This window comes from Alosa alosa, chromosome 21 (genome assembly GCF_017589495.1).
Source record: "Alosa alosa isolate M-15738 ecotype Scorff River chromosome 21, AALO_Geno_1.1, whole genome shotgun sequence".
Taxonomy (NCBI): domain Eukaryota; kingdom Metazoa; phylum Chordata; class Actinopteri; order Clupeiformes; family Clupeidae; genus Alosa; species Alosa alosa.
The window spans coordinates 12,482,621-12,506,957 of record NC_063209.1 but is presented as its reverse complement, the minus strand read 5'-3'; the positions used below and the strand labels follow the sequence as shown (position 1 = coordinate 12,506,957).

Sequence of the window (24,337 nt, the reverse complement as noted above, 5' to 3'; positions counted from 1 at the left end):
CCCAAGTATGACAACAGTATTCTTTTGACATACAAATACATGACCTCCATGACAAGACCATAAAGGGGGCTATGCAACTACAGAGGACTGGCCCCATGGCCATGGTTTAATACAGGTAGTCTCACACTGATCCACAACATGCCAGGCAACTCGAGACACAGAGCACCATCAACATTGAGTAAAAGTCAATTACATCTGAAAAATATCCTTCTTGAAACTCAAGAAAATCCTATACATAGACAATGCTGATTTTCATATTCGAAAATGAACGTAAATTGGGAGGGGGGATTTGGAGGGGTTGGAAAGGGAGTAATTTATCAGTCCACAGTCCTTATGAGCACACAGGATTTAGGTTGTGGTGGGGGCAGATGACTGCTGGCAATAATGACTCTTTGTACTGAGGATGACATCAGCAGGAGTAGGGAGACCGGTTAGGAATGAGTCTGAATTGTATAAATAGGTTGAGCAGATCAGCGCAGGAACTCATGACAGTTTGCCCAGCTGGATCTTCTTCCATGCCTCGGAGGCGGTGAATATACACGAGTCGATGATGCCCGCCACGGTGAACGTCCCGCCGATGATGGCACAAATCTGGAGGGAGGAGGGAGAGGAGATGATGGGGAGGAGAACGCTGTGTGGAACTGACAAACACTTACGAAAAAACATTTATTTGTCTGTCTAAACACAAACGCCTTATTTGGTAAGTGTATACCATTCCAAATGTAATAGGAGGAGTTGGGCCTTTCCATGTGGTTAGATATACAAAATATTTTTCATGAAATTTTCAAAAATTGTGCTATATCATGATATGAATCGTTCTGGGGATATGAGACGACTTTTATCATGACAGGAGATTTTGGTCCTACTGTCCACCCAAACTTGGAACAGACTGCAAGTTCTACATGAAACGAGGAGCAATAATGTGGTCACCCCATGGGACCAGAATTAATTTGGTCAAAGATAATCATGGAACATATGAGGTGGTGGACAACTATGAAATCCATCAGAGATGAAACTATGTCCATAGGCTTAGCGTCAATCATAATTCCAGAGCCGCATTCCCTCTTTCACGTTTGACTCACCAGCTGTACACTGGGCTGCAGCATTGTGACGCATCCGTTTGGTTTTGAAATGTCAGACCATCTTATCCCCACCCACATCTTAACCTAAATTCCAGCAGGGTTGTCCCGAGATGTGTAGCCACGTAACACAAATATGTAAATATCTGCTCTACATCTGGCACAGCATGGCTGATAAAGGCCATGGGATTCTGGGCTCAGTAAAGAATGATTATATTCAGACACGCACACGCTCAACACATTTGAATGTTACTCAAACAGCTACGTCCAAATGCCATTTAATCTTGGTCTATTGTTAGTAAGGAGGCCATCCAGTTAACAATGTTCTAGAACCATCTCAGTGAACAAAGAAACTTGAATAGCGTTCAAAATCTTCCTGGTTCCTCTAAATGACACAAATCCATATGATGTTTCAAGACATCATCAAGACATTCTGTGCTTTTTTTTCCAAAGAGCACAACACTAGCTGACGTGCAGAGGGTTGGTTTCCTCTACATGGATTAGTCCTATTCTAGACTAAAAAGACAAGGTCGATGAAGATGAACTTACCGAAAAAGAGCCTCTTGTCTAGGACTAGGCTTATCCCATGTTAGGCTTATGGGAAATCATCTCAGAATTTAAAGTTTATATAAGACTGAACAAACTTATTATAGTCGATATATCATCAGGGAAGTAGCTCTGCTCATGGTGTGACTCACAAGGCGAGTTAGAAATTAAACAGCTGAGACATCAATGAGGCACCTGACGATGACATTTAATAACCGCTCTATTAAGCTTTTAAGTCAAGCACGTCATGATTGATCTCTGACCAGCACCGCATCATTGCGTCACAGCATTGCGTCCGATGGAAAGTAAGTCACCACCGTCATGAGGTTCAAGTCTATTGATGATTGTGTCAATATGGCAAATAAGTCTGTTTAGGATGGTGTCAGTACTTGAGTTCTATAGCAAGTTGGTCAATGTTAAGATCATGAGGAGGAAAAGTTCTGTGTTAAGTAAGTCATTGTCTGGTACCTCGTTGTGATAAGCAAGTCATTGTCTGGGTCTGGTGATTAGTGGTTCCGTCATGCAGTCCAGGAGTGGGACAAGCCGTGTACAAAAGAGTTCTCTAGAGCACACGGAAACTAATGTTCCAATGTTATATCATCCTTAGAGTCAATTCTATCGAAGTAGTAACATTGAAATATTCATCTTTTTACACCGTTATCAATAAAAAGAATGATTGAACTTTCATGTTCTCCAGCCAACTCCCATCTTCTTAATTGTTAGTGTTTGTTTGTAGTGTGTAATTAATGTCACTGTGAGTATGTCGGTTGTGCGGCACTCACTGTGGTGATGAACCGGTAAAAGGGCTGCCTCCGTTCGGTGTACTTAACGGTGATGGGGCTGAGGTCATAGCGAAACCAGATAGCCGGGATGATCCTTCCTGTGTGGCTGTAGGCTACATATTCCTGAAAGGAGAGGGGAGGCAAAGGGTTAAAGGTCACAGAGAGGATTCACAGGGGTCAGAAGTTAAGAGCACAAGGTGAGATAAGAAGAGTACAACAGAGTTGACAAAGACTAATTATTTGATATGGGGTGACTGATTTGTCATTTTATTACTATTCGCCATAATAATGGCACGCCTACTACAAAACAGCTTTTGGGATGGCCAATGTTTTAAGGAAACAAGAGTGAGGAATATGGTGATTTCAGGAGAAGATACAATTTGTGAGATGACAAAATAACAGGCCAGAGAATTAAGAGAAGGGGACAATCAGGGACTTAAGATGATGTAGGGCTAAGGTTTCTATGCATGAAGGATCTGTAGCATGACCAAGTGATGTACTGTATATTATATACCTTAATAATGAGTCTATGGAAGAGAACAGCTTCTTGTCACTTGGTCTACCCAATGCAAATCAAACACAGCAATAAGAATCTGCCACTTCTTTAACATTTTTTAACTGTTGTCGCTGTTATGGTCATCATCAGCCACTAACATGCTACAATTATTGTTTTTTATCATTGTGAAAATGAAATTGTGAAAATGATTTTCTTGAGAAACGTGATAAATTCTTAAATCCTTATGCGTAACCCTTCGCCTAGAAAATAGATCATCAATGTGAAGCAAGATCATGGAGCCAGTAAGGGCAAATAGGGCAAGACCACACAAACCTCAGCTCTCTTACTCAGACTATTTATCCAAGGATAATAGGAAACTACTCTGTGTGTGTGTGTGTGTGTGTGTGTGTGTGTGTGTGTGTGCCCATCCTTAGTGGGCTCGAGCCACAACATGCCTAAAACTACTACTCAGTCTCACTAACGCAGCGAGTGGCAGAAGAGCAACTGAAACCGTGGACAGAGCGGCGACCGTCCACCGCCAGGGTGAAGTGAAACTCTGATGCTGATGTGAAGCAAAAGGGGCCGCGTCGTCACCATGCCGACTCATAACAGAGTCAAAACACAAAGGATGTTCCTCATCACAAATATCACTACGGTATGCACCTAGCATGGCACAGCCTTGAAAAGCTGCCCTACACTTAGCAGAAATTAGATCAGTGTTCTTCTGAATGGAGGGAGAGAGGAAGAGTGAGAGAAGGGGTACATGTACAAGTTCCCTCCGAGGTAAAAAAAACACTGATAGTGCCATAGACCTGTTTAAATTCCCTGCTGCAACAGTCACACAAGAGGACTTCCCACAATGCATTTGGTTTTGGACATCTCAAAATCCCACAACACATCTAATAAGTGATTTGAACACAATCATGTGAATAACACTGTAAAGCGCACGCTCACGCACGCACGTACACACACACACACACGCACTGTGCCTACACTGAGGGGCCAATCTTCACTACACAATGTTAGCAAATAAAATGTTTGCTTAAAAAGGGTATATTTACATAGTTCCACCTTAGCAAAGGGAGAGCACCTACTGGTCAGTTTAAAGTTCTTCTGAAGTCTCAGATGATGATATGATAATAGTATTTCAAAACCACAAATTTACTGTACATACTTATCAGTCAATTAGCACACAGTATTTTGCGTAAGAAACTGTAATTATTGTTGATCTTAGTTGTGATAAATCCAAATGTCCACTACAGTATACTGTATGTCTTATCTGAAAAGAGAAAGAAAGGTTCAATATTTGGTTGTTAAATGCCCCAGGGTCCTCCACTTTGTTTGTTAACTTAAAGGAGCCATTAACCTGCCGCTGTTGGAGTAGACCCATAAACACACAGAGGCAGTGGAAGCCACTGGTATGGTGACTGTGTGTGTGTGTGTGTGTGTGTGTGTGTGTGTGTGGGTCAATGTGTGTGTGTGGGTCAATGTGTGTGTGGGGGGGACGTGGCTTTGGTCACGTACGCAAACGAACACACTCACATACACGACTGCCCTTTCTGACAGTTGAGCCGGGGGATTGATGACGGTTTGTCAACACTCCCAAAACCACCCCCGACACACACACACACACACACACACACACACAAACACACGCACGCCGAGTCCCACCGTGGGTGGTTAGGTGGAGCCCTGGTGGCTATGGCAACCACTTGGTCAGAGAGACTCTATAGCTTAAGCACACTTTTGTGAGGAAAGGAAGGTCGATTTTTATAGGGGGATATATTTTTCCTTTACGACTCCATTATGTAATGAGATGAACTGGCAGTCAGACGGAGGTAGCTCACCTTGTTGGCTACTGTGTACTGATAGGAGAAGCGCTGCCTCCCCGACAAGTCCTCATACACCGTTGGGACAATCTTCAGAATGTAATCATGGGAGGCGAGGGCTAGAGAAAAACACATCAGAGCAGATGGATTAATGTTCGTTTCTGGAGGTGAATAACCAGTGCTCTGTTCACTGCGTGTGACGGAGCGCACGGTATAGTAAAGGCCTGGACAGAGGCTGGGTGTCATTCGGAGATTGGCCACTATGTGTCTCCACGGTACAGTCATGTCAAAAGGCCTTGTATCCAAACAAACCCACCCCACATACCATGGGCCCCCCACTACTCTTGGGTTTGAAATGTGATACCCCCACACACCCCCACTTTCACATAAACACACGCACATATACACACACACACAGACCACATACCGTTCGATTCTAGGCGGTTTGCCCCCCCTAATGCGTTGAAGGCCCCTTGGACATTTTGTACCTGCGGAAGAGAAAGACAATCCTTTAGAGTTCGGCCTGTTCTCATTACATCACTATTCCCGTAGAGAATGGGATCACGTTTCAACCACATCACAGAGATCAGCGGGAGAGAGGGGGGGCTGGGGTCACCATACCTGCAGCTTTTCACCAAAGGCCAGTTTGTGAATGATATGGGTCATGTCAGGGTTTTGGGGCTGGGCCGTTGCACTGTGTGTGGAGATGTGGAAGTTTCCAGGTACCTGGAGGAAAACAGTCAAAACTAAATCACTGCACAGCACAGCAAATTCTTATCATTTTCCAGTATCTTCTGTAAGTACTCACACTCAAAAAGGGTACATGAGTCAAGTGATGTTTGTGCGCCTTAACTAATAGTAGACCTTCTGTTTGGAAAAAAAAAAAAAAACATTGCTCAATCTAATATAGAAAACTTGTTGGGCTCCTTTTCTTTTTTTTAAGCTAATGTTCCAGAGGTTGTGGCGCAGACAGAAGCTGGTGAACAGTGTAAGCGGGCCCTCACAAAGACGCTTTTGAGTGTTTCTCTTCTAACATCTCTCTCTCTCTCTCTCTCTCTCTCTCTCTCTCTCTCTGAAGCTTCCGACGCCTGATCCACCATTAACAAGTAATTCAATTTCATCCGGGTGGTGCCCACTTTTTCCCTGTGCCGCTCAATAAATCTTTCCTTTTTTTTTTTTTGTAATCTGCCCCAAATGGAGGCAAATGATTTAATTTAATTGGAACATTTTTCCCTACCTCTCTTTCTCCCTGGCTTCTTTTTTTTCTCTCTCCCCCATCTCTCTCCCTTCTACACATTACAGCCGAACAAAGTAAGTGCGATAACACAGTGGGCCATTCAAAGCCATTTCCTTTTTCACAGACGACTCTTTTTGGATTTACGTCACGCCAAATCATTAAGCCACAACATTTCCTCGGAGGGGAGATTGGGTTATGATTACTTTTTTCCTTCCTCTGTTCACTTCTTTTATTCTCCTTCTCCCTAAACCATACTGGCGCTCTGTGGACAGTTGGAAAATGTCAAAGCCCACACTCATTTCCCAAAAGTATACATTTTAACAACTTCTCTTGCACACGTACTGTTCCCATTTAGTTACAAAATGTTCCCAATTTAAACTTGCATGGTCTTTTTTTAAACACTGACTTTATCTGCACTGAGCTCACACACTGCCATATTGCCTTGGGCTTCGCTGAGAGTCACTGTGAGGAAATAAACCAAGATCACCCACGTAAGCCGCCTTCCTCATCCAAGGCCCAATGAGACCCTGCAGTGACCATAAGGAGGTTTAAAGACATCGACTGTGGTCAGGTGGTGGGAGAGAGGCCCTTGGCTACAGGTGGAGGAAAGAGGAATGCTCGACTGGGTACCTTGTTGATGCTGAACTCTCCTTCGAAGCGGCAGCCGTAGCCGTTGTTGAGGGGCACCTTCATGGAGTTCTCGATGTGGCCTACCTCATGGCGGCCCATTTCGTCCTGGATGTCCAGTCCCACCACTGCAGGAAAGGACGAGAGAGAGAGAGAGAGAGAGAGAGAGAGAGAGAGAGAGAGAGAGAGAGAGAGAGAGAGAGAGAGAGAGAGAGAGAGAGATGTTAAAAGCCCGATCATTTAATAATTTATTTCACTGCAGATTGAACAGATATACACACACACAACAAGTTGCAAACAGACCAGAGGGCTCTGGAGGAGGCCAGTATAAACAGAACTGACACAGATGAGGTCAGCACTCGAGAGGATGAGAGAGCAGCGCTCCCAGGGCCTCTACCGGCTAGAGCACGCTCATGTGATACAGGGGATAAATCACATCTGAGTGCCAAAGAGACACACACACACACACACACACACACACACACACACACACACCTCCTGGCCTCTCCTCTCACTCCAGTTTGAATTAAGAACATATGTTCAAAATGATGTTTTTCAACTCATTAATGTGAATTAGGCCATTTTTAAACTGAAACACATTCATGTGGAGGTGGCCTTAGCCACAGGTTCACAAGCAAAAGGGCCTAAACGTGTGTGTGTGTGTGTGTGTGTGTGTGCACTCAGTAATGTGTAGGAGTCAAAAAGACAGGGTGTCAACATTTTTTTTTTTTTTAAAGAAATGTTGAGTGTTGAGTGTTACTTAGTGTTATATTTGCAAATAACTTTTCATCATTGAAGCAATTAGGGAGGAGACATCATCAGTGGAGGCATCATCTACCCAATATGCCTTCATGTCCCTCTCTCAGTGGGCATGGGGTGCCAACTGCCCATTCTGCCACCTCCCAGATCGGATCTCTGGGGCCTCAGACATGCTAGCGGGCATCTATTTCCAGATGGCCTTTCCTAAGGGGCTTACAGGGGCATCTGACGCCTGACCTTTAGAGGCAGTGATGATAGCTTCCAAAACACACCCACCCCCGTGCCATGCCAACTTCCGATGCCAAAGACCTCACCTTCTAAAACGCCTAAAATAACACTCCACTGCTATGTTTATGCAGGGGTACGGTGATGGTGGTTTGCTATTTTAATATGCGGTGGAGGACAGACATTATTTCCACTGCTTCCCTGCGCCTTACTACCATCCCAAGCCCTGCAAGCCCTTCCCCAACAGAAGCTGTAGCAGCCCCACTGTAAAGCGCACTGCGTGTGTGTGTGTGTGTGTGTGTGTGTGTGTGTGTGTGTGTGCATGCACGCGCGTGTGTGTGCGTGTGTGTGTGTGTGTGTGTGTGTGTGTGTGTGTGTGTGTGTGTGTGTGTGTGTGTGGGGTGCACGTAGAGTCTGAGGGGGCTGGAATGGGGCGAGAAGGAAGAATGCAACGGAGGAGAGACGTGCGGGCAAACATCTGGCGCGGTGGGTCTGCCTGTTGAGTCGGCCGGTGGAAAAACACTGGGAGAAGTAGCGGCGCTCAAGGGTAAACGCACAATCTGGCGCGCGTCTGGGCCGCTAACACTTTTAACACGGAGCTGCCAGAACATGGGGCTGGTGCGCCGAGGGGTGGGGGTGGGTGGAGGGGGGGGGGCGGGTGGTGCAGGTGCCATGGGGGCCGTTGTGCCTGAGTGCGAAAAGAACTGAGAGAGGCCTGAGTGGAGGTCCACAGGGATTACAGGGGAGAGCAGAAGACTGCTGTGTCTGCTGTGTGGCCGACGAGAGGGCATCAGCTAACAGGCCACTGAGACATCAGTCCATCAACTAGTTCAATTAACAGAGCTATTATTAGCCATGTTACTTTTTCTGATTGCAAACAGTTACATCATGGTACAGCTTACATGACTATTTATAATTTAGTTCCTGGAAAAAAACAGCCAGCAACCCTGATTTGCAGGTCCACCAACAATCTTAAAGATTCGCCAGAGCAAATGAAACCATAATGACAATAACACAGAACATAGCATAATACTACAAAACAAATCTAGCCATCACAAACAGCTTAAGAGTAAACAATAACTGGTAACACTTTATAATAACTACACACAATTCATCATTCATTAAGCCTTTGTTACTTATTAGTTAATGGTTTGTTCATCATTAGTAATTTCTTGTTCATACATAATTTATCATCAGTAAAGCGTTTGTTCACACAATTATAAATGGTTTGTTCATAGTAAATAAGCCTATCCAATATATATATATGTTTGTAAGTACATGATTTATACTTAAGTAATGAAACAACCACTTGTAATGAAATCATTTTCTTATTATAAACCAGTTTTGAACCAACTATTACAAAATGCTTTGTTCATCATTTGTAAAGCATTGTTCCTATGTTAATTCTCATAAATAAAGTATTTGTACACAGTTATAAATGGTTTGCTCATAGTAAATATGTTTATTTTTTTTTATACTTAATAAATTATGCAATAATATTTTGTTGATGAAGTAATATTTCTAGTATTTAACAGTTGTTACATACACATGCACTAATGATTAGTTAGGGTGAGGATACATATTTTATAAACCACTTCCTAATACTATAATTCATGATTAACTCAGGAGTTACAAGTGGTTAGTTAATGATATTTTGTGAGCTTATCTAAAGTGAGGACTTTCTATGCCTTGCAACACATTTTCAAATGAGTTGTAAAGATTAATTACTTTATTAAATTACTTTATTAAAGTGTTACCCAATAACTAATAAAACAGATCCCGCCGATCACAAGAGTAAACAATAACTGATGCAACAGATCCAGCTAATCAAAAGAGAAAACAATAACTAATACAACAGATCCAGCCAATCAAAAGAGAAAACAATAACTAATACAACAGATCCAGCCAATCAAGAGAGTGGTGAATAGCAGAACGAGGCGTAATGGCAGAGGGAATACCCTTTTGGAAAGGACCTGAAACTCAAGCGCGGCCAGACCGCAGTGACCAATCCAAATCACTTCTCCTGATTACACAGCTCATGATCTTGCAGCGTCATCCCCCTGAAGCAAGGTGAGGCCTTATCTTTTGTTCACATGGGTCAATACGTAATCAATGTGGAGACCTGTTGCTATAGTTGCCAACAGCTGACGGAGCCGTTGAGAAAGGCCTGTGACACAACCACGAGCACATATCAGCTGGCACTAGTGATTTTAGCTTTAGCGTCATGTGCGCTGTGAGTAGATTGCCCTAGTCAGTCGAGCCGTTTAGTCACAGGGAAGGGTCTTGGGAAATGCTACGTAGTGAGCTACAAGCTACGGATAATGATGTGTATGGGCACTACGGAGTTACAAAAACACACTCATGAGTCAACTGGGCCATCTCCATATAGCCTACATGGTTTACCTCTTGGGTAAAATTGAGGAATAACATTTGTATGTATGTAAGAGGGAGAAATAGTGTGTGTGTGTGTGTGTGTGTGTGTGTGTGTGTGTGTGTGCGAGCTAACGTGTGCTTCCTCTATGTGAAGTCATTACCATACTTATAACCCGTATTTCATGACTCTGACTCACTCTAGCTAGAAAAGTCAAAGCCAAAGACGCCAACTGAGCTCATCCATTCCTCTTTTTCCCTTTTTTTCTCCCTCAACGAGCACACAAAATCCTTCCATTTTTGGTACAGCCCAAAAGGAGTTCCTTTTTTTTCCTTCCCCTCTCCTTCCCTCCACCTCCTCCTCCTCCTCCTCCTCCCCCTCCTCCTCCTCCTCCTCCTCCTCCTCGCTTTCATTGGTGTTGATTGTTTGTTTTTTTTCCTTCTTCTTCTCCTCGTTCTCCCTCATTTGCTGCTGAGAGTGTGTCACAAGGCATACTTTCAGAACAGTGTCATGAGGGGGAGGAGCGGCCCCATTACGCTCACCACTTTCTTAGCCAAATTTCTCTGCTCTGCTTCCTTATTTTTATTTTCTGACATCACGGTGGATGCTGTAAGGTGTGTTGAGAAAGTGCGGATGGGATGTTGCTCAGGTTACAGGAAGAGAGGATGTGAGGTTGCCGATCGACAGGTGAATCACAGTACATCAGGGGGTTAATGACGGATCAGAATGTTCGGATTTCGGAAAGTTAACTGCGTCAGTGCTGGTTTTATTTGATTTTCCTGATTCAAATGTTTCCATGAGAGCTCGTGTAATATTTGTAAGAGACACATGAGGTGACTTTGGGGCGCTAGGTCAGGTCACCACCGCCCCCGTCAGTGCCTGTATTGTTGGGGCTGGACAACAACTTCAGGGCTGACCAACGGCGACTGACTGCCCTTTATTATTTATCGCATTAATCAGATCAACACTAGGGTACGAAGAGGAATAAATAACCAAACATCAGGATGCCCTCTGCAAGAGAGAGAGAGGCGTTGGTCAGGGATACAATGTTTGTCAGTGGACATTACAGGGCCATGACCATACCATGACAACAGAGATGACTACGGAACAAAGTCAAACAAAAATGGTGACAGCTCAACATAGTGGCAGGCCTCAAAGCAAACATGGTGTTTATCCTTTTATTTCCTGAGTCAATCTAGGTCAAAGTGCTCACTGGAGCCATAAAACACGGTGGCTGACTTGTCGAAAAACAAGCCATGACAGGGAAAACAAGACAGGGGAAGGGCGTGGGAAGAGAGGGTGGGGTTGGGAAGAGAGGGTGGGGTTGGGTTCCTAGAGCACGGAAAAGAAGCATTAAGAGATAGGTTTGTATATGTATGTAATAAATACTCACAATCACAGTGCAAGTTTGGCAAACTGATGTTTACACTCACATCAATCTTCCCCCCACTGTCTTTATCGGGGTCATCCACATACAATTCATTTACTCTGCAAACACAACACAAGGTATACTGGGGTTACTGGACGGGGAAGCCATTATGGTGATGGCCTATGATCATGTAACAAACTCAAAGAGAAAAAGAGATATCTGAATATGACGTGTTTGTCACGTTTAATCTTTTCGGACATTTAAAAGGTTACAGTGGCTTACATAGTTCACATTCTGCACAAAAGCTGGAACGCCTCATGTGACAGCAGGTTCTCTATTACCTTTCTACACAGTCTCTAAAATTAGTGAGGAATAAAAAAAGGCAATGGGGTTTGTAATGCGCTGACTGAGGCAGTTACACCTAAAATGACAAAAAGTGCATCTTTCCTCTGCTCCTTTTCAGAGACACTTTCATTTCCTTCCTCATGTCACTGCGGAAAAGACATACTGACACATCACCAGGCTTGACATCCCGTAACTACTGGTTGCGACACTGTGTGCGCGACCACAAAAACAGCCCAGTCAATGCTAAACAAAAAGAAGGCCGTCCGCGTCTGTCATAAACCACAAGGACACCCGGGGCGACCAAAGGAACACCCTGCAGGGACTACCTGAGTTTCACATGTGATGGTGGGAGAGAGGGTGGTGGGAGGACAGAGAGACAGACAGAGAGACAGACAGACAGACAGACAGACAGACAGACAGACAGACAGACAGACAGACAGACAGACAGACAGACAGACAGACAGACAGACAGACAGAGAGAGAGAGAAAGGGAGGGAGAGAGAGAGGGAGGAAGAGAGAGAGGGAGGAAGAGAGAGAGGGAGAGAGAGACAGAGAGAGAGAGAAAGGGAGGGAGGGAGGTCCACTGGGTGCCATATTGTGGGGAGGTATCGCAGCAGCCGAGTTTCCACCCAGCTTTTCAATGTGGATTTTGACCATTTCAATAGGAAATCCTGTGTGGAAGCATGTCCAGTTTGCATAACATCCAAGTCAGATAAGAAATTGATTCGCTAGAAGGGGGTGGATGATTAACCTTTGAATTACATAAGATATAATGTGCCTAATTGATTGAATTCTTTTCACATTTTCGGTAACACTTTTTTTAGGGAACACATGACATTAATACATAACTAATATGTGTATTAGTGCTCAAAAAGGTCTGTATTAAGCACCATTGCACATTCATTTATTAGGTCTTTATTCAACAATTTCTTCTTCTTAATCAATCATTTGGTCATTTATTCTTGGTAAATCCTTAATAAGCAACCAGTTGATTTTGATCTAAGGTTACTGGTATATGGTATGGATCAAAATAGGGTTTATAGATTCCTAGTTCACTGTCTGAATATGTGACTTCTAATGACAGAATAATAATATATTAAGACGATGTATTAGAAGGCTATACATATACATACTACATATTAATAACCTTAGATTAAGACCAACTGGCTGCTTATTCAGGATTTACCAAGAATAATTCACCTATTGAGTAAGAATAAGAACTTGTTGAACAAAAACCTAATAAATGTGTAATGACATACAAATATTAGTTATGTGTAAATGGCTCACGTGTTCGCAAAAATACCATAAATTCTCCTGATGCAATTCCCATTAACCCATTTTAATCCCACAGTTGTTCACAACTCTTCACTTGATTGGGAGTTTGTAAACTTTTCATTTGCATAACACAGAAGATTTTTTGGTTGAATTTTCATGAACACGCATAAAGCATGCAAGTGGAGTATGGACACCCAGGTTGTGTGGTGTGGTGTGTTGTGGCGTGGCGTAGTCACAGCTGGACGTGCTAGATGTGTTTTCCTTTCTGCACAGTGTGAGGTCATGTGACTACTCATTACAGTAATATGGGGAGGGAAGGAGGAACATTCCCCCACATACATCATTTTCATTTATGGCAACAATGAAACTCTGCATGCATGCGTGTGTGCGTGTGTGTGTGTGTGTGTGTGTGTGTACGTATGACAGAGAGAAAGAGAGGGAGATAATGAATGTAAAGTCATCATCAGTAACACATGTCACACATAACACGTTCCTGTAAAAAATGACTGGCCTAATCAGTTCCCAAACACGACAATGACGTGCGCTCAGCAAATGTACGTTTTCTAAATACGAGGTCACGACTACAAATACAACCATAAAATAACCTCACATAAATATCATTAAGTAATCTCTGGCAGAGTTTGTGTTGTGTGAATTGCGGTTGAACAGGAAAATGGTGCATGTGTGGGTGTTTCCCCTCAATAGCATGAAAAGTGTCATACGTACATTTCTGTGGCTATGAATCCAGTCAGCTCCGAGAGGAAGAGGAAGAGCATGAAGACACAGCAGCATATTGAGACTGGGGGCAAGAGAACACAGGGGCACACATCGGAGTAACGCATCTGAACTCATCACACACACACACGAGTTCTCACAGAAGGGACATAAATGTTTCCACTGGTGAAATACAGCTTTCAGCACTCACAGGTACAGAACACCTTGCCCGCCCCCCCCCCATAAACTATCAGACACACAGAAGCTGGTCTTGAGCTCTACCTGTCTGAGCACATGCCGTGTGAACTAGGGTTGCACAACATGTTTTTCTCCTCTTTGTTTTGAGGTAAGGTTACTAATTAGCCATTAAGACAAAGATAAACAACTTTGGTCATACAGCCAAAGGTCCTATCCTTATCTTGTTTACTGTACTAATACAATATGCTTGTAAAACAAATAATCAATAAACCAAGTATAATTACATACAGTGACAAAAATCTCTTTTTCACACACACACACACACACACACAAACACACACACACACACACACACACACACACACACACACACACAGTAAGTTTAAGTTTGTTTTCACATTGGAATAGTGAACTATAGTATCCATTTCTCAACTATTTGCATTCAACAATGCAGCTTGATGAAAACATGTATATTTATGAAAAACATGTTTCCATCAAGCTGCATTGTTGAATGCAAATAGTTGAGGAATGGTTACTATATATTACAGTTTTGTTTTGGTTTAACTTTGGTAGCTTAAGGGGAACTTAAGTAACTTTTCCACACTTCACATTCAGTAATTGCACAAGCACATCTGGGAAGTAAAAATAGATTTAAGGCCATCATATTATGACACGACATCTCCGCAGTGCATATCAAGGAGCTTTCACAGCCTGGCGTGTTACCACTGGTGATCATGTGACCCTGTGACTCATCAGCCCACAGCGCCCAGCAGGTGAACTCCGTATTTACATGGAGACAGTGTCTCCAGACACGCCCCTGGTGCCCGCCAGGGGTCACATGACTCCGTGGCCATCGCGGCGAGCCTGCGGGTTAGTCGTTCCAGTTTGCACACGGTAATGTTTAGCTACAGCACAAACAATGGGGAGTGTCGCCATGACACATAGGTCGCCAATTCTGGGTCAGTGCAGGATACAGTAATCAACACACTCAACTCTTCCATAGCTGACATAGTGATACCCTGAAAGACTTGGGAACTGTTGAGAAACCCAAATCTTGGTATTAACAGTGTTCTTAACTCTTAGCTAAGAGTTCTTTAAAAAAATAAAAACTCCATTACTCCCATATTACTCTATTACTCCATATTCCCATATTATGTGTGGTCAGCAGTTTACAGTACATGTCACAGGGGAACCCCAGTTTTCCTCCTCATACAGAAAATCATACCCTTTCAGTTTGTGTATATTCCTAGGTATGTATACATACATCTAAGGGAAGAAAAAGATTGTATTTGCTGTAAACAATTTACCCACCATGTGCTGGGAAAGGATGAGTTGGATCACCGCCTCCATCGACATAGTGTGTGAGAGTGTGTGGGTGTGTGTGTTTGTAATCATTCTGGCAGCCATGACTAATGATGAGACAGGCAGGTATTCCACCTGAGGCCAAAGTAACAATAGCTGAGAGGTGCCTCCCATGCGTGATCTCACACACAAACACACACACACAAACACGCACACAGCGTGTGCACAGTCATGGAGATGAAGCAACAGGTCCTTAATCAATACCAGCCTCCCAGGAAGAGGAGGTCAGACCCCATGCATTGATCGGCTGTGAATAATCAATAGCCACAGCGCTAACGCAGCGCCGAGGTTAGTCAAATAATGGGACACCACACCATGCCAGGGTGCAGAGTCATCAGGAGCCATGCAGAGGCCTGATGGTTATTACTACTGATGTGTATTGACTGGTGCTGTGATTCTACACCCCACCATCATCATCAATATCCACCTGATAGACAGATAAACAAACACTTTTCTCACTCTCTCTCCTCACATTAACACATTCTAATAAACATTCAAACACGTTTCACATACATACAATACCCAATCTCGCTCACAGACTAAAAAAAAAAATCTCTCTCTCTCTCTCTCTCTCTCTCTCTCCACCCAGGTTTCTGTAAAGAACAAAACAGTTTTTGACAGCCACACTTACTGAAGGCTCCAGTGTAGGTAGGCTGGGTCAGGTCTTTAGGCACCTTCCTGTAGATATCAAACCTGCAGTCACAGCAAAGACAGAGAGAAAAAAAGAGAGAGAGAGAGAGAGGAAAAGAGAGAGAGAGAGAGAGAAAGAGAAAAAGAAGGGGAAGAGTGGTGAATGAGAGCGGAAGAAGAAAAAGAAAGAAGAAAGTAAACACAGCAGCATTCCTCACTGAAGGGCACGTGTGAAAGCACAGAGTGTTCTCAGCGCAGCATGTGTGCGTACGTGTGTGTGTGTGTGTGTGTGTGTGTGTGTGTGTGTGTGTGTGTGTGTGTGTGTGTGTGTGTGTGTGTGTATGCATTGTGTGTATGTGTGCATGTGTGTGTGTATGCAGTGTGTGTGTGTCGTGGAGATGGGGGGTGGGGGCAGATGGAGCTTGGGTGGGTTGGGGGGGGGGGGGGGGGTTTGAGCATTACGGCGGCGTGAAGGAATGTTATCTATGGCAGGCGGCCACGGTCCACCAGCGCCGGCACAGCTGAGACCCGGAGGGGCTGGGGCCCACCGTCAGGCTCCACCGTTACACCTCTTCCTCCTGACCGCGGAAGGAAGGGCCAGCCACTGACCAAACACACACACGCACACACACACACACATACGCCGCAACACATGCGCCTACACACCACAAACTCTCACTCACTCGTCCACACACATACACAAATGTGTCCAGACCAAACATAAACACAAACCACCACACACACACACACACACACACACACACACACACACACACACACACACACCACAAACTAACACATCACTGCCATTTGCCAATAAACACACACAACATACAACACACACACACACACACACCTATCTAGACCAGTGAAGAAGGTCACCGGTGTATACCAAGCGGATGCAAACTCTCCAGGCATCTTATCAGGAGTCAGGAGGCGGAAGCTCCGTTGAGGAAAGCGAACAATGACAGCTGCCTCGGCTTTCTAGGGCCACTAGAAGTGCTTAGCTCCAGGGCAAGGCCCCGGCCTGAGCTCTATAATAACAGAAAAAAAAAGAAACCCCAAGAACATCCTCTCTGCTGCTCTGCACTGAAACAATCAGTGGGGGTTTTAGGGATTCTGGTGTTAGCGGCGTTAGCATTGTAGCGAGGTCAACTCGTCAAACGGACAGAGTGGTCAGTGGGGAGGGAGTTACACAGATGCTTGAAGGTACTGAGCCAAGGTACTGAGATCACTCTGATCCAACTAATCCTGAGTTTGGGCTAAAATGAGGAAGAGGGGGAGAGAAAGAGAGAGAGAGAGAGAAAGAGATAAAGAGAAAGAGAGAAAGAGAGAGAGAGAGGGGGCGCGTTCCAGTATTGCCTTTTTCGGCCCTGAGAAGCGCTCCCGAGGCTTCCTAAGGCACTGAAACTATTCTGGCTCTGAAGCTAACAAACTCCCCTCTCTCCCTCTCTCTCTCTCTCTCTCCAGGCCTTTTTCGGCATTGAAATCCTTTCTGCCTCACTCCCTCTCAGCCCCGCTCCCTTTCTTTCTTTTTCCCTCTCTCCCTCCCCTTTCTTTCCCCAATCTCCCTTCAATCTCTTCCTCTCCTTCCACCCCTCTCTCTATCCCTTCTTTCCCTATATCTCTCTCTCTCTCTGCCATTCTTCCTCAGCCCGGCCCTCTCTCCTCCCTAATCACTGGCATCTGTCCTTGCAGTAAAATATTTCTTCCACTGGCGGCTGCAAGTGCAGTCATCCCAGCTGAGCTGACGCAAACCTGAGAGAGGGAGGCAGTGGAGGTGGAGGCCACGATGATGGAAGAGGGAGTAATGGAGGAAATGTGGAGGTGGAGGCGGCCAGGCTGGGCGGAGGGGGGTCTCACCACCACCCCCCGATTTAAGTCTACAATTCATGGGGATACACATTAATGGTGGTCCTCCACTTATGAAAACACAGGATTGGTAGCACAAACCTCTCTGTTAAAAGCAAATACAGGAGGAATGACCTTTTCTTGCCTCAAAGCATGTTTTAGTAATCACTTGTTACAACTGTGCTTATGTCTTTGAAGTATTCTATTATTTGAATGTCAAGGCTGAAGTCGAATTACAACTTTGTTCTTATTCATGAACTGACGAATATCACAGTAATAAATGTTGCAATAAGACTAAAAAAAAAAAATGTTGTACTTTTTCATGTGTCAGAAGAGGCGGAGGGCCTCCATTGAGGAAGGGTGGAGCAGCTTTGCTTGTAGAGACACTGCATACAAACACAGATGCAGGGCATTAAGCCACCACCTGAGATGCTGAAAACAGCCACGCTGATGTTCTGAAGGCCATGTTTAGGTTCCGTTTTAGTCTCTGTTGGTAAGCAATGAAAATGCTAGCAAAAGTGGTTTAAAAGTGTGGTGTTCTAGTGCTTGTAAAGAAATATGGGGAAAAAGGGGAAACAATTAAAATGCTCCAGCTGAACAGTTGTTCAACATTCTATGGCTTAAAGGTGCTGCCAGTGTTTTTCCATTTTGAAATAATATAAAATAATTGTAGACATATACCACATGTGAATGTGAGGACAGGTGAGAACTGGACTGGACAAGAAAACAAATGGTCTGAAACACAAAAAATATCAACAGGCAGGAATTCCACAAATCGAAATAATTTCCTCCAGCTACTAATTCATTCCTCCTATGAAACTTACACGCCCCCCTCACCCACCTCCCTCACCCCTCCACCAATCTAGTGTTGTTATCCTGACTCCATCTAAGAGTGGTGATAACATCCCTGACCAAACAGTACACGGTGTTTAAGAAGTCTCTTAATACATCAGCTGAGTGAGCACACAGCGTTCCAGTGCCTTTGAGGAGTCCCAGGCAGCCCCATGACTGTGGAGTGGTTACAGTGCAAACACGTCGGCAGGGATATGGATTAACTCATTTCCTGTCTTGCACCATCTATTCTGACAGGGTCGGGCTGTTTCTACTCGTCTCTCTACAGAGCTGAGCTAACAGTAAGGAGGACATGGTGTTCCTTAAACCTGTGAGCAAGACACAAGGCCTTGGTCTAAAAAGGACAGCCTGCTCATCTCTGCTCCATTCACACACAAACACACAATGACGGGATCTTATTTGCATTTACTGGAGAGGGGCGATAACCTTTCCGATTGTTGATATTAAATTGGAAACACTGAAACAAATTTCAGTATTTTCCAACTGACCGGGTCTCTAATGATGCGTGAAGGGCACCCCGCATGGAAACACTTTGCCCATTTTAAGGCTAAAGGCGTGGAAATGGAAAAGGGCCTCGGAACATCACAATAACTGGAGAGGAAAACTGGCGGACCTCCCTTTACATGGATTTAGAAGCATGGGCATGCTTTATGACTTGGAGTCCCTGGATCAGCAAATCATAAGGCAATGTGCATCATCTCACACACACACACACACACACACACACACACACACACACACACACCTGATTTCCATGGCTCTTAAGTTTCCATGAGCTCTCCCTGCCAGCTGACCTTTTTGGTAGTGGAAACAAGCGACGGCAAAGTTTTTGGATGCTTAGTTCCTCCATTACTAAACTATTACTTACTAAGCCATCATGTAATTGGTTTCTTGGGAACTACAGCTTGTGTTCCCTTCCTTCATCCCACACTCTATGATAGTAGTGCCCTGTGAAAGGCCATAGATATAACACTGATGCAGTACAATCCTACACAAATAAAATAGACGCAAATTATACGTTTGTCAAACAAAAATGTTACATCGGCACATTAAAAGCATGAATAAGGTCACTATGATATGTTTGTCTTTTCTTCTGCTTTTTATGGAGGTGTGGCCATTCAAATTTCCAATGTCACAAGAGATAACTCCAACTGACATGATAAAATGGACTATCATTTTTTAAGTGATGTTTGACAGCTGTAAATTAATCGAAATGGGTATGCAAATCTCTCCTGCTAGCCATATTGTACACATAGTCCCAGTTGGCTTGAAACCTACTGTTACTGTTATTCATTACGGTTATGTAAACCTGCACACATGAGACTTTATAAAAAGCCATTTGTCTGACACACTCATTCTTACCACATTCATTCCTAACACTTCATAATTCTACACTTTCAGCAACACTTAACTTCTCTCACTGGTTTGAGGAAGTGTGAATTTGAGCATTGCCATCTTCAGTGATTTCAAGTCTAAAAGATAATTTTTAACTCCAGTGAGTTTTCAGAAACTTTTCAGTGTACATTTCAGTTCATAGTTCTCATCTCGGCCCAGGGATGTTGGGCATTCCTATCTGTTTGATTCTGAGAAAGTCCTTAAATAGGTTTCGTACAATACATTTAGCTTTGCCATGTGGTTTTTGATGACACTGGAAAGGTCATCTTGCCAGAGCTTCATAAATGTACACTACCAGTCAAAAGTTTGGAGACTTCTCCACTCCATTATAGAGAGAATACCAGCTGAGATCAGTTGCATTGTTTTTTAATCAGGGCAGCAGTTTTCAGATTACATTATGTGCTTACATAATTGCAAAAGGGTTCTCCCATATTTTTTTCAGTTAGCCTTTTAAAAATTATATCAGATTAGTAAACAGAATGTGCCTTTGCAACATGGGATGAATGATTGCTGATAATGGGCAATGTAGATATTGCATTAACGATCAGCCATTTCTTTCAGTGGAGAACCCTTTAGCAATTATGTAAGCACATAATGTAATTGGAAAACTGCTGCCCTGATTAAAAAAAAATGATCTCAACTGGTATTCGGTCTATAATGGAATGGAATGGACTTTTCTAAGTGTCTCCAAACTTTTGACTAGTAGAGCATGTATATAACCTGTTGAGATTCTAGTTAAAAATCAAAGGCTAACCCTAAACACATTATTTGGTGTAATTATTTTTCATTTAAGTTTTGCATCCATCTCTCTCAAGTGCTGTATGGGCCAATTTTACAGTGAGTATCACTATTAGTGTGAGTGTTCTACAACCCAAATTCTGAAAAAGTGTACAAAGTGCTTTGTAAAATGTGAATAAAATAAGAATACTATGATTTACAAATCATGTCAAACCTATATTTAACGGAGGATAGTTCAAAGACAACATATGAATTGTTGAAGGAAAGAAATGTTATTGTTTTTTGGAAAAAAATATGTTTTCATTTTTTTTAATTTAATGTCAGCAACACATCTCAAAAAAGTTGGGACAGGGGCATTTTTACCACTGTGTTGCTTCACCTCTTCATTTAACAACATTCTGCAAATGTTTAGGAACTGAGGAGACCAGCTACTAGAGTTTGAATGAAAGAATGAAATGTGGTCACATTCCTGCCTGATTCCCTTCCTCTATGAAGAAATACTGTTCAACTAGGCCTACTTCAAATATTCAGGACCGTAGCCTACTTGCGTTTACCTCTAAAATTATGTCTAACATGACCTGTCAAATAAACATTGTCTATGTTCATGGCAATGACTGACATACGAATAAAGTCTATCAAAATAAAGGTCTGATGTAAGATCTCATAAAGTAGCACTTTAAATGGGCATTTTTTTATTAATCTATTTTTTACCCAAAAAACCCACCCAGAACGGTTCTACAACCCATTTTTCCAGTCCCGATCCACCAGTGAAGAAACACTGATGTAGACCTTACAATAAACACAGAGAACACAGTATGTGATCTGTTCTGGGAGATTCTGGAAGTTCTTTCAGTCCAGAAGCCAAACTAGAGGCTTTTCCCAATTCGGAAACCTAGGAACAAGCAAGACAGCACAAAAGCAACAACACAAAACACACTCCATTTTTTGTTAAATAGTATCAGTCCTTTATGAGTGAACCATGTTTGCGAAACCGTGTGCAACAGGATCCTGACTTCCTGCTGACCAGTAACTTGATACACTGATAACAGCTTTGAACAAACCGTGAACCGTGTTCCTTATTTGAATGACGGGTGTGCCCTGTCGACATTAAAAAAAACTGGACTGTATCATATGATCGCATCTTGATTAAAAAAAAAAAATTTTGAAAGTCTAACAAGACAAGTCAAGAGAATGATGGTGTTAATGACAACAAGGACATTGAGGTGAATGATGACGAATGATGATGAAAAAGCAGAAGAAGACATACTCGTACGTAGACTGAAAGTGAGTAGGCCAATATGAGGTCACTGTCCAGACTCCAGAGAGACCATCACCATCTTCCAGTTTACCCACCAGGTCAAACACTCCCAAAGCCAGTGACTAAGTACCATGCAAATGGATGTTTTTGATGTTTTGAAAAAAGGAAGCCAAATCTGTCAAAACTTGAAACAATCCACTGAAACTATGGTGCAATGATTCATTAGCATACAAATGTAGGTTAAATGTGCCTGGAAAGAAAAACTAGCCTGATAATAATGCATTCCAGTAAAGTTGGGATGGGGAAGGAAGTAAGCTATTAAGAGACCATAGTCAAATTAACTGATAAGTGGTTAATTAAGCTTGGAAAATACAGGGGGAGGGGGCAACTTCTCTGCTGTGTTGTTCTATGAGCCTGCCATAATGCATAACATTGTGTTGTCATGATGACAGTCATTCATATTTCAGATATAGCTTTAAATACACTAAATATATTTCTTACTGCTTTTCATGTGATGCATAATGTGGTGGGCGTGTAAATATGTAGGCATACACTAGGCCAGTTTAATTAATTTGTAACTAATCACTACACAGATCATTGATGAAGAAATCAGCTAGCTAGAATTGGCTAAATGTCTGAATCCAAACCGATTCCAGTTGACGGCACCGATACATGTAGTTTGAGAGTATGTGATACGCGTGTTGCATTGTACTTGTTTGCAGACATGTTGCACTGTCTGAATTTATCCTCTGATTATAGCCTATCGTCTACAATGTATCTGGTGGTGGCTGGATAGCCTAGCCAACTGTTATCAGAGTGGGGAAACAGTTCAGTTAACCCATGCAACAAATGGATGCTAACCTGTGACAAATGCGCCGATTTCGCATTTCTCTTAATAAATTCTACTCACCTTCTCACATCGAAAGTCATGGCGGCGTTAGTACTTTGTGAAACAAAGTATTCAGATATTATACTGTTTAACGGGTGGAGTGTGGTGCAATTCCAAACTCTTGCTTCAATCCTGCCGGCTGGGAGAGTACCGGGGATGACGTAGGCTTAGTACGCTTTGCAAAACCTGATTGGCTGAACGGGAAGATCCTGTATGATTCTGTTTCCGTTTAGCCCAGAATGGTCCGCTCAATCTTTGAACTGCGCTCAGCGCATACTGTGATCAAGGGGCAAAGCTGTATTTCCTAACATTCCAAAATGTTCAACAGTGATCAAGACTCATTAAGTTATTAACATTAACCAGCAAAGTGTTAATTATAATGGTTTAGGCTGTGGAAATGTCTGTCTTTTGTTATTTTAGAGCTCAGTAAAACCTACAGAAAACACAGGACAATTAGGCTACTGTAGCCTATAGGCTATATTCATGGGTTTCATCAAGTCCCTTGCCACAGGTGTATTCAATCAAGCACCTAGTTTATGAATGCAGACTGCATGGTGCCTGATTAATACACCTGTGGCAAGGGACCTGATAAAACCCATGACTAGACTGTCTTACACAGCTTTAATCAACACTGCATTTTACATTTTTCCAATCTGTCTGTAGGCTAACATTGCCATTTGGCCCCAGGCTTGAATGAAACACGATGAATGGTAGACACATTATGATTTAGGCTAGATCAGGGGTTGGCAACCTTTTATGTTAAAAGGGCCATTTTTTTGACCCAGAAATAAAAATAAATCTGTCTGGGGCCGCAAATATATTGGAAACATTTTAAAGAAATCAGTTTAAACCTCTCTATCTTTATTAGACTCAGGCATGGCATACTCGCCATACTCTGTATGCTGTATTGTACAGTATAATATTTTCACAAACTGTTAATGTGTTGGGACAGCTTGAAGCTTATCGACTACATGAAATTGTTAGAAATATTTTATAACTTCCGTTTTTAGAGAAAGCCATGGAGACACTAGAGAGGAACTAAAGGGCCACAGGTTGCCTACCCCTGGGCTAGATCTAACTCAGACTCTACTTTTATAATATCCGAAAGTTGTGTGCCCAGGTAAGCGATTGTGCCAAATAAAAAAAAATACACGAGAACTGCATGCCTCTGCGTTTAACATTGTGACAGCTTTTTTATCAGGTGCCATTTAGACCTATGAGTGTCGGCAGGTGTGTTTCCCCATGTCATTTGTTGTAGGGCCATTGCTGCTGTGTCAATGCACAGTCAATATTGTGAGAAAGGAATGCTGTTGTATACAGTAAAAGCAGCATGGCATTTCCATATTTTCACTTCCCCTTTATGACTTGTAATGAAACAACTGACAACCACTGTGACTGACGAGACATATCGTTTACCGTTATATATTTGAGTCATTCTTTTCTTTTTCAAGGGCTTGCATTGCAAAACGGCATCAGTTTTACCAGAATGATGCAAGAAGTAATGAGATGG

General features: G+C 43.0%; 1 protein-coding gene across 1 annotated transcript; it reads right to left on the bottom strand.

The window, feature by feature from the left end:
- Positions 1–363: 363 nt before the first annotated feature.
- On the bottom strand, positions 364–22,975 carry ergic1 (endoplasmic reticulum-golgi intermediate compartment 1). Its single transcript, XM_048231815.1, has 10 exons — positions 22,849–22,975; positions 15,846–15,907; positions 13,667–13,739; positions 11,345–11,439; positions 6,600–6,724; positions 5,354–5,458; positions 5,160–5,220; positions 4,751–4,851; positions 2,408–2,530; positions 364–591 (listed from the first exon to the last, which is right to left on the bottom strand). The coding sequence occupies exons 1-10, from the start codon at positions 22,866–22,868 to the stop codon at positions 484–486; spliced, it is 873 nt and encodes a 290-aa protein (XP_048087772.1). The 5' UTR covers positions 22,869–22,975; the 3' UTR covers positions 364–483.
- Between the last annotated feature and the right edge of the window lie 1,362 nt (positions 22,976–24,337).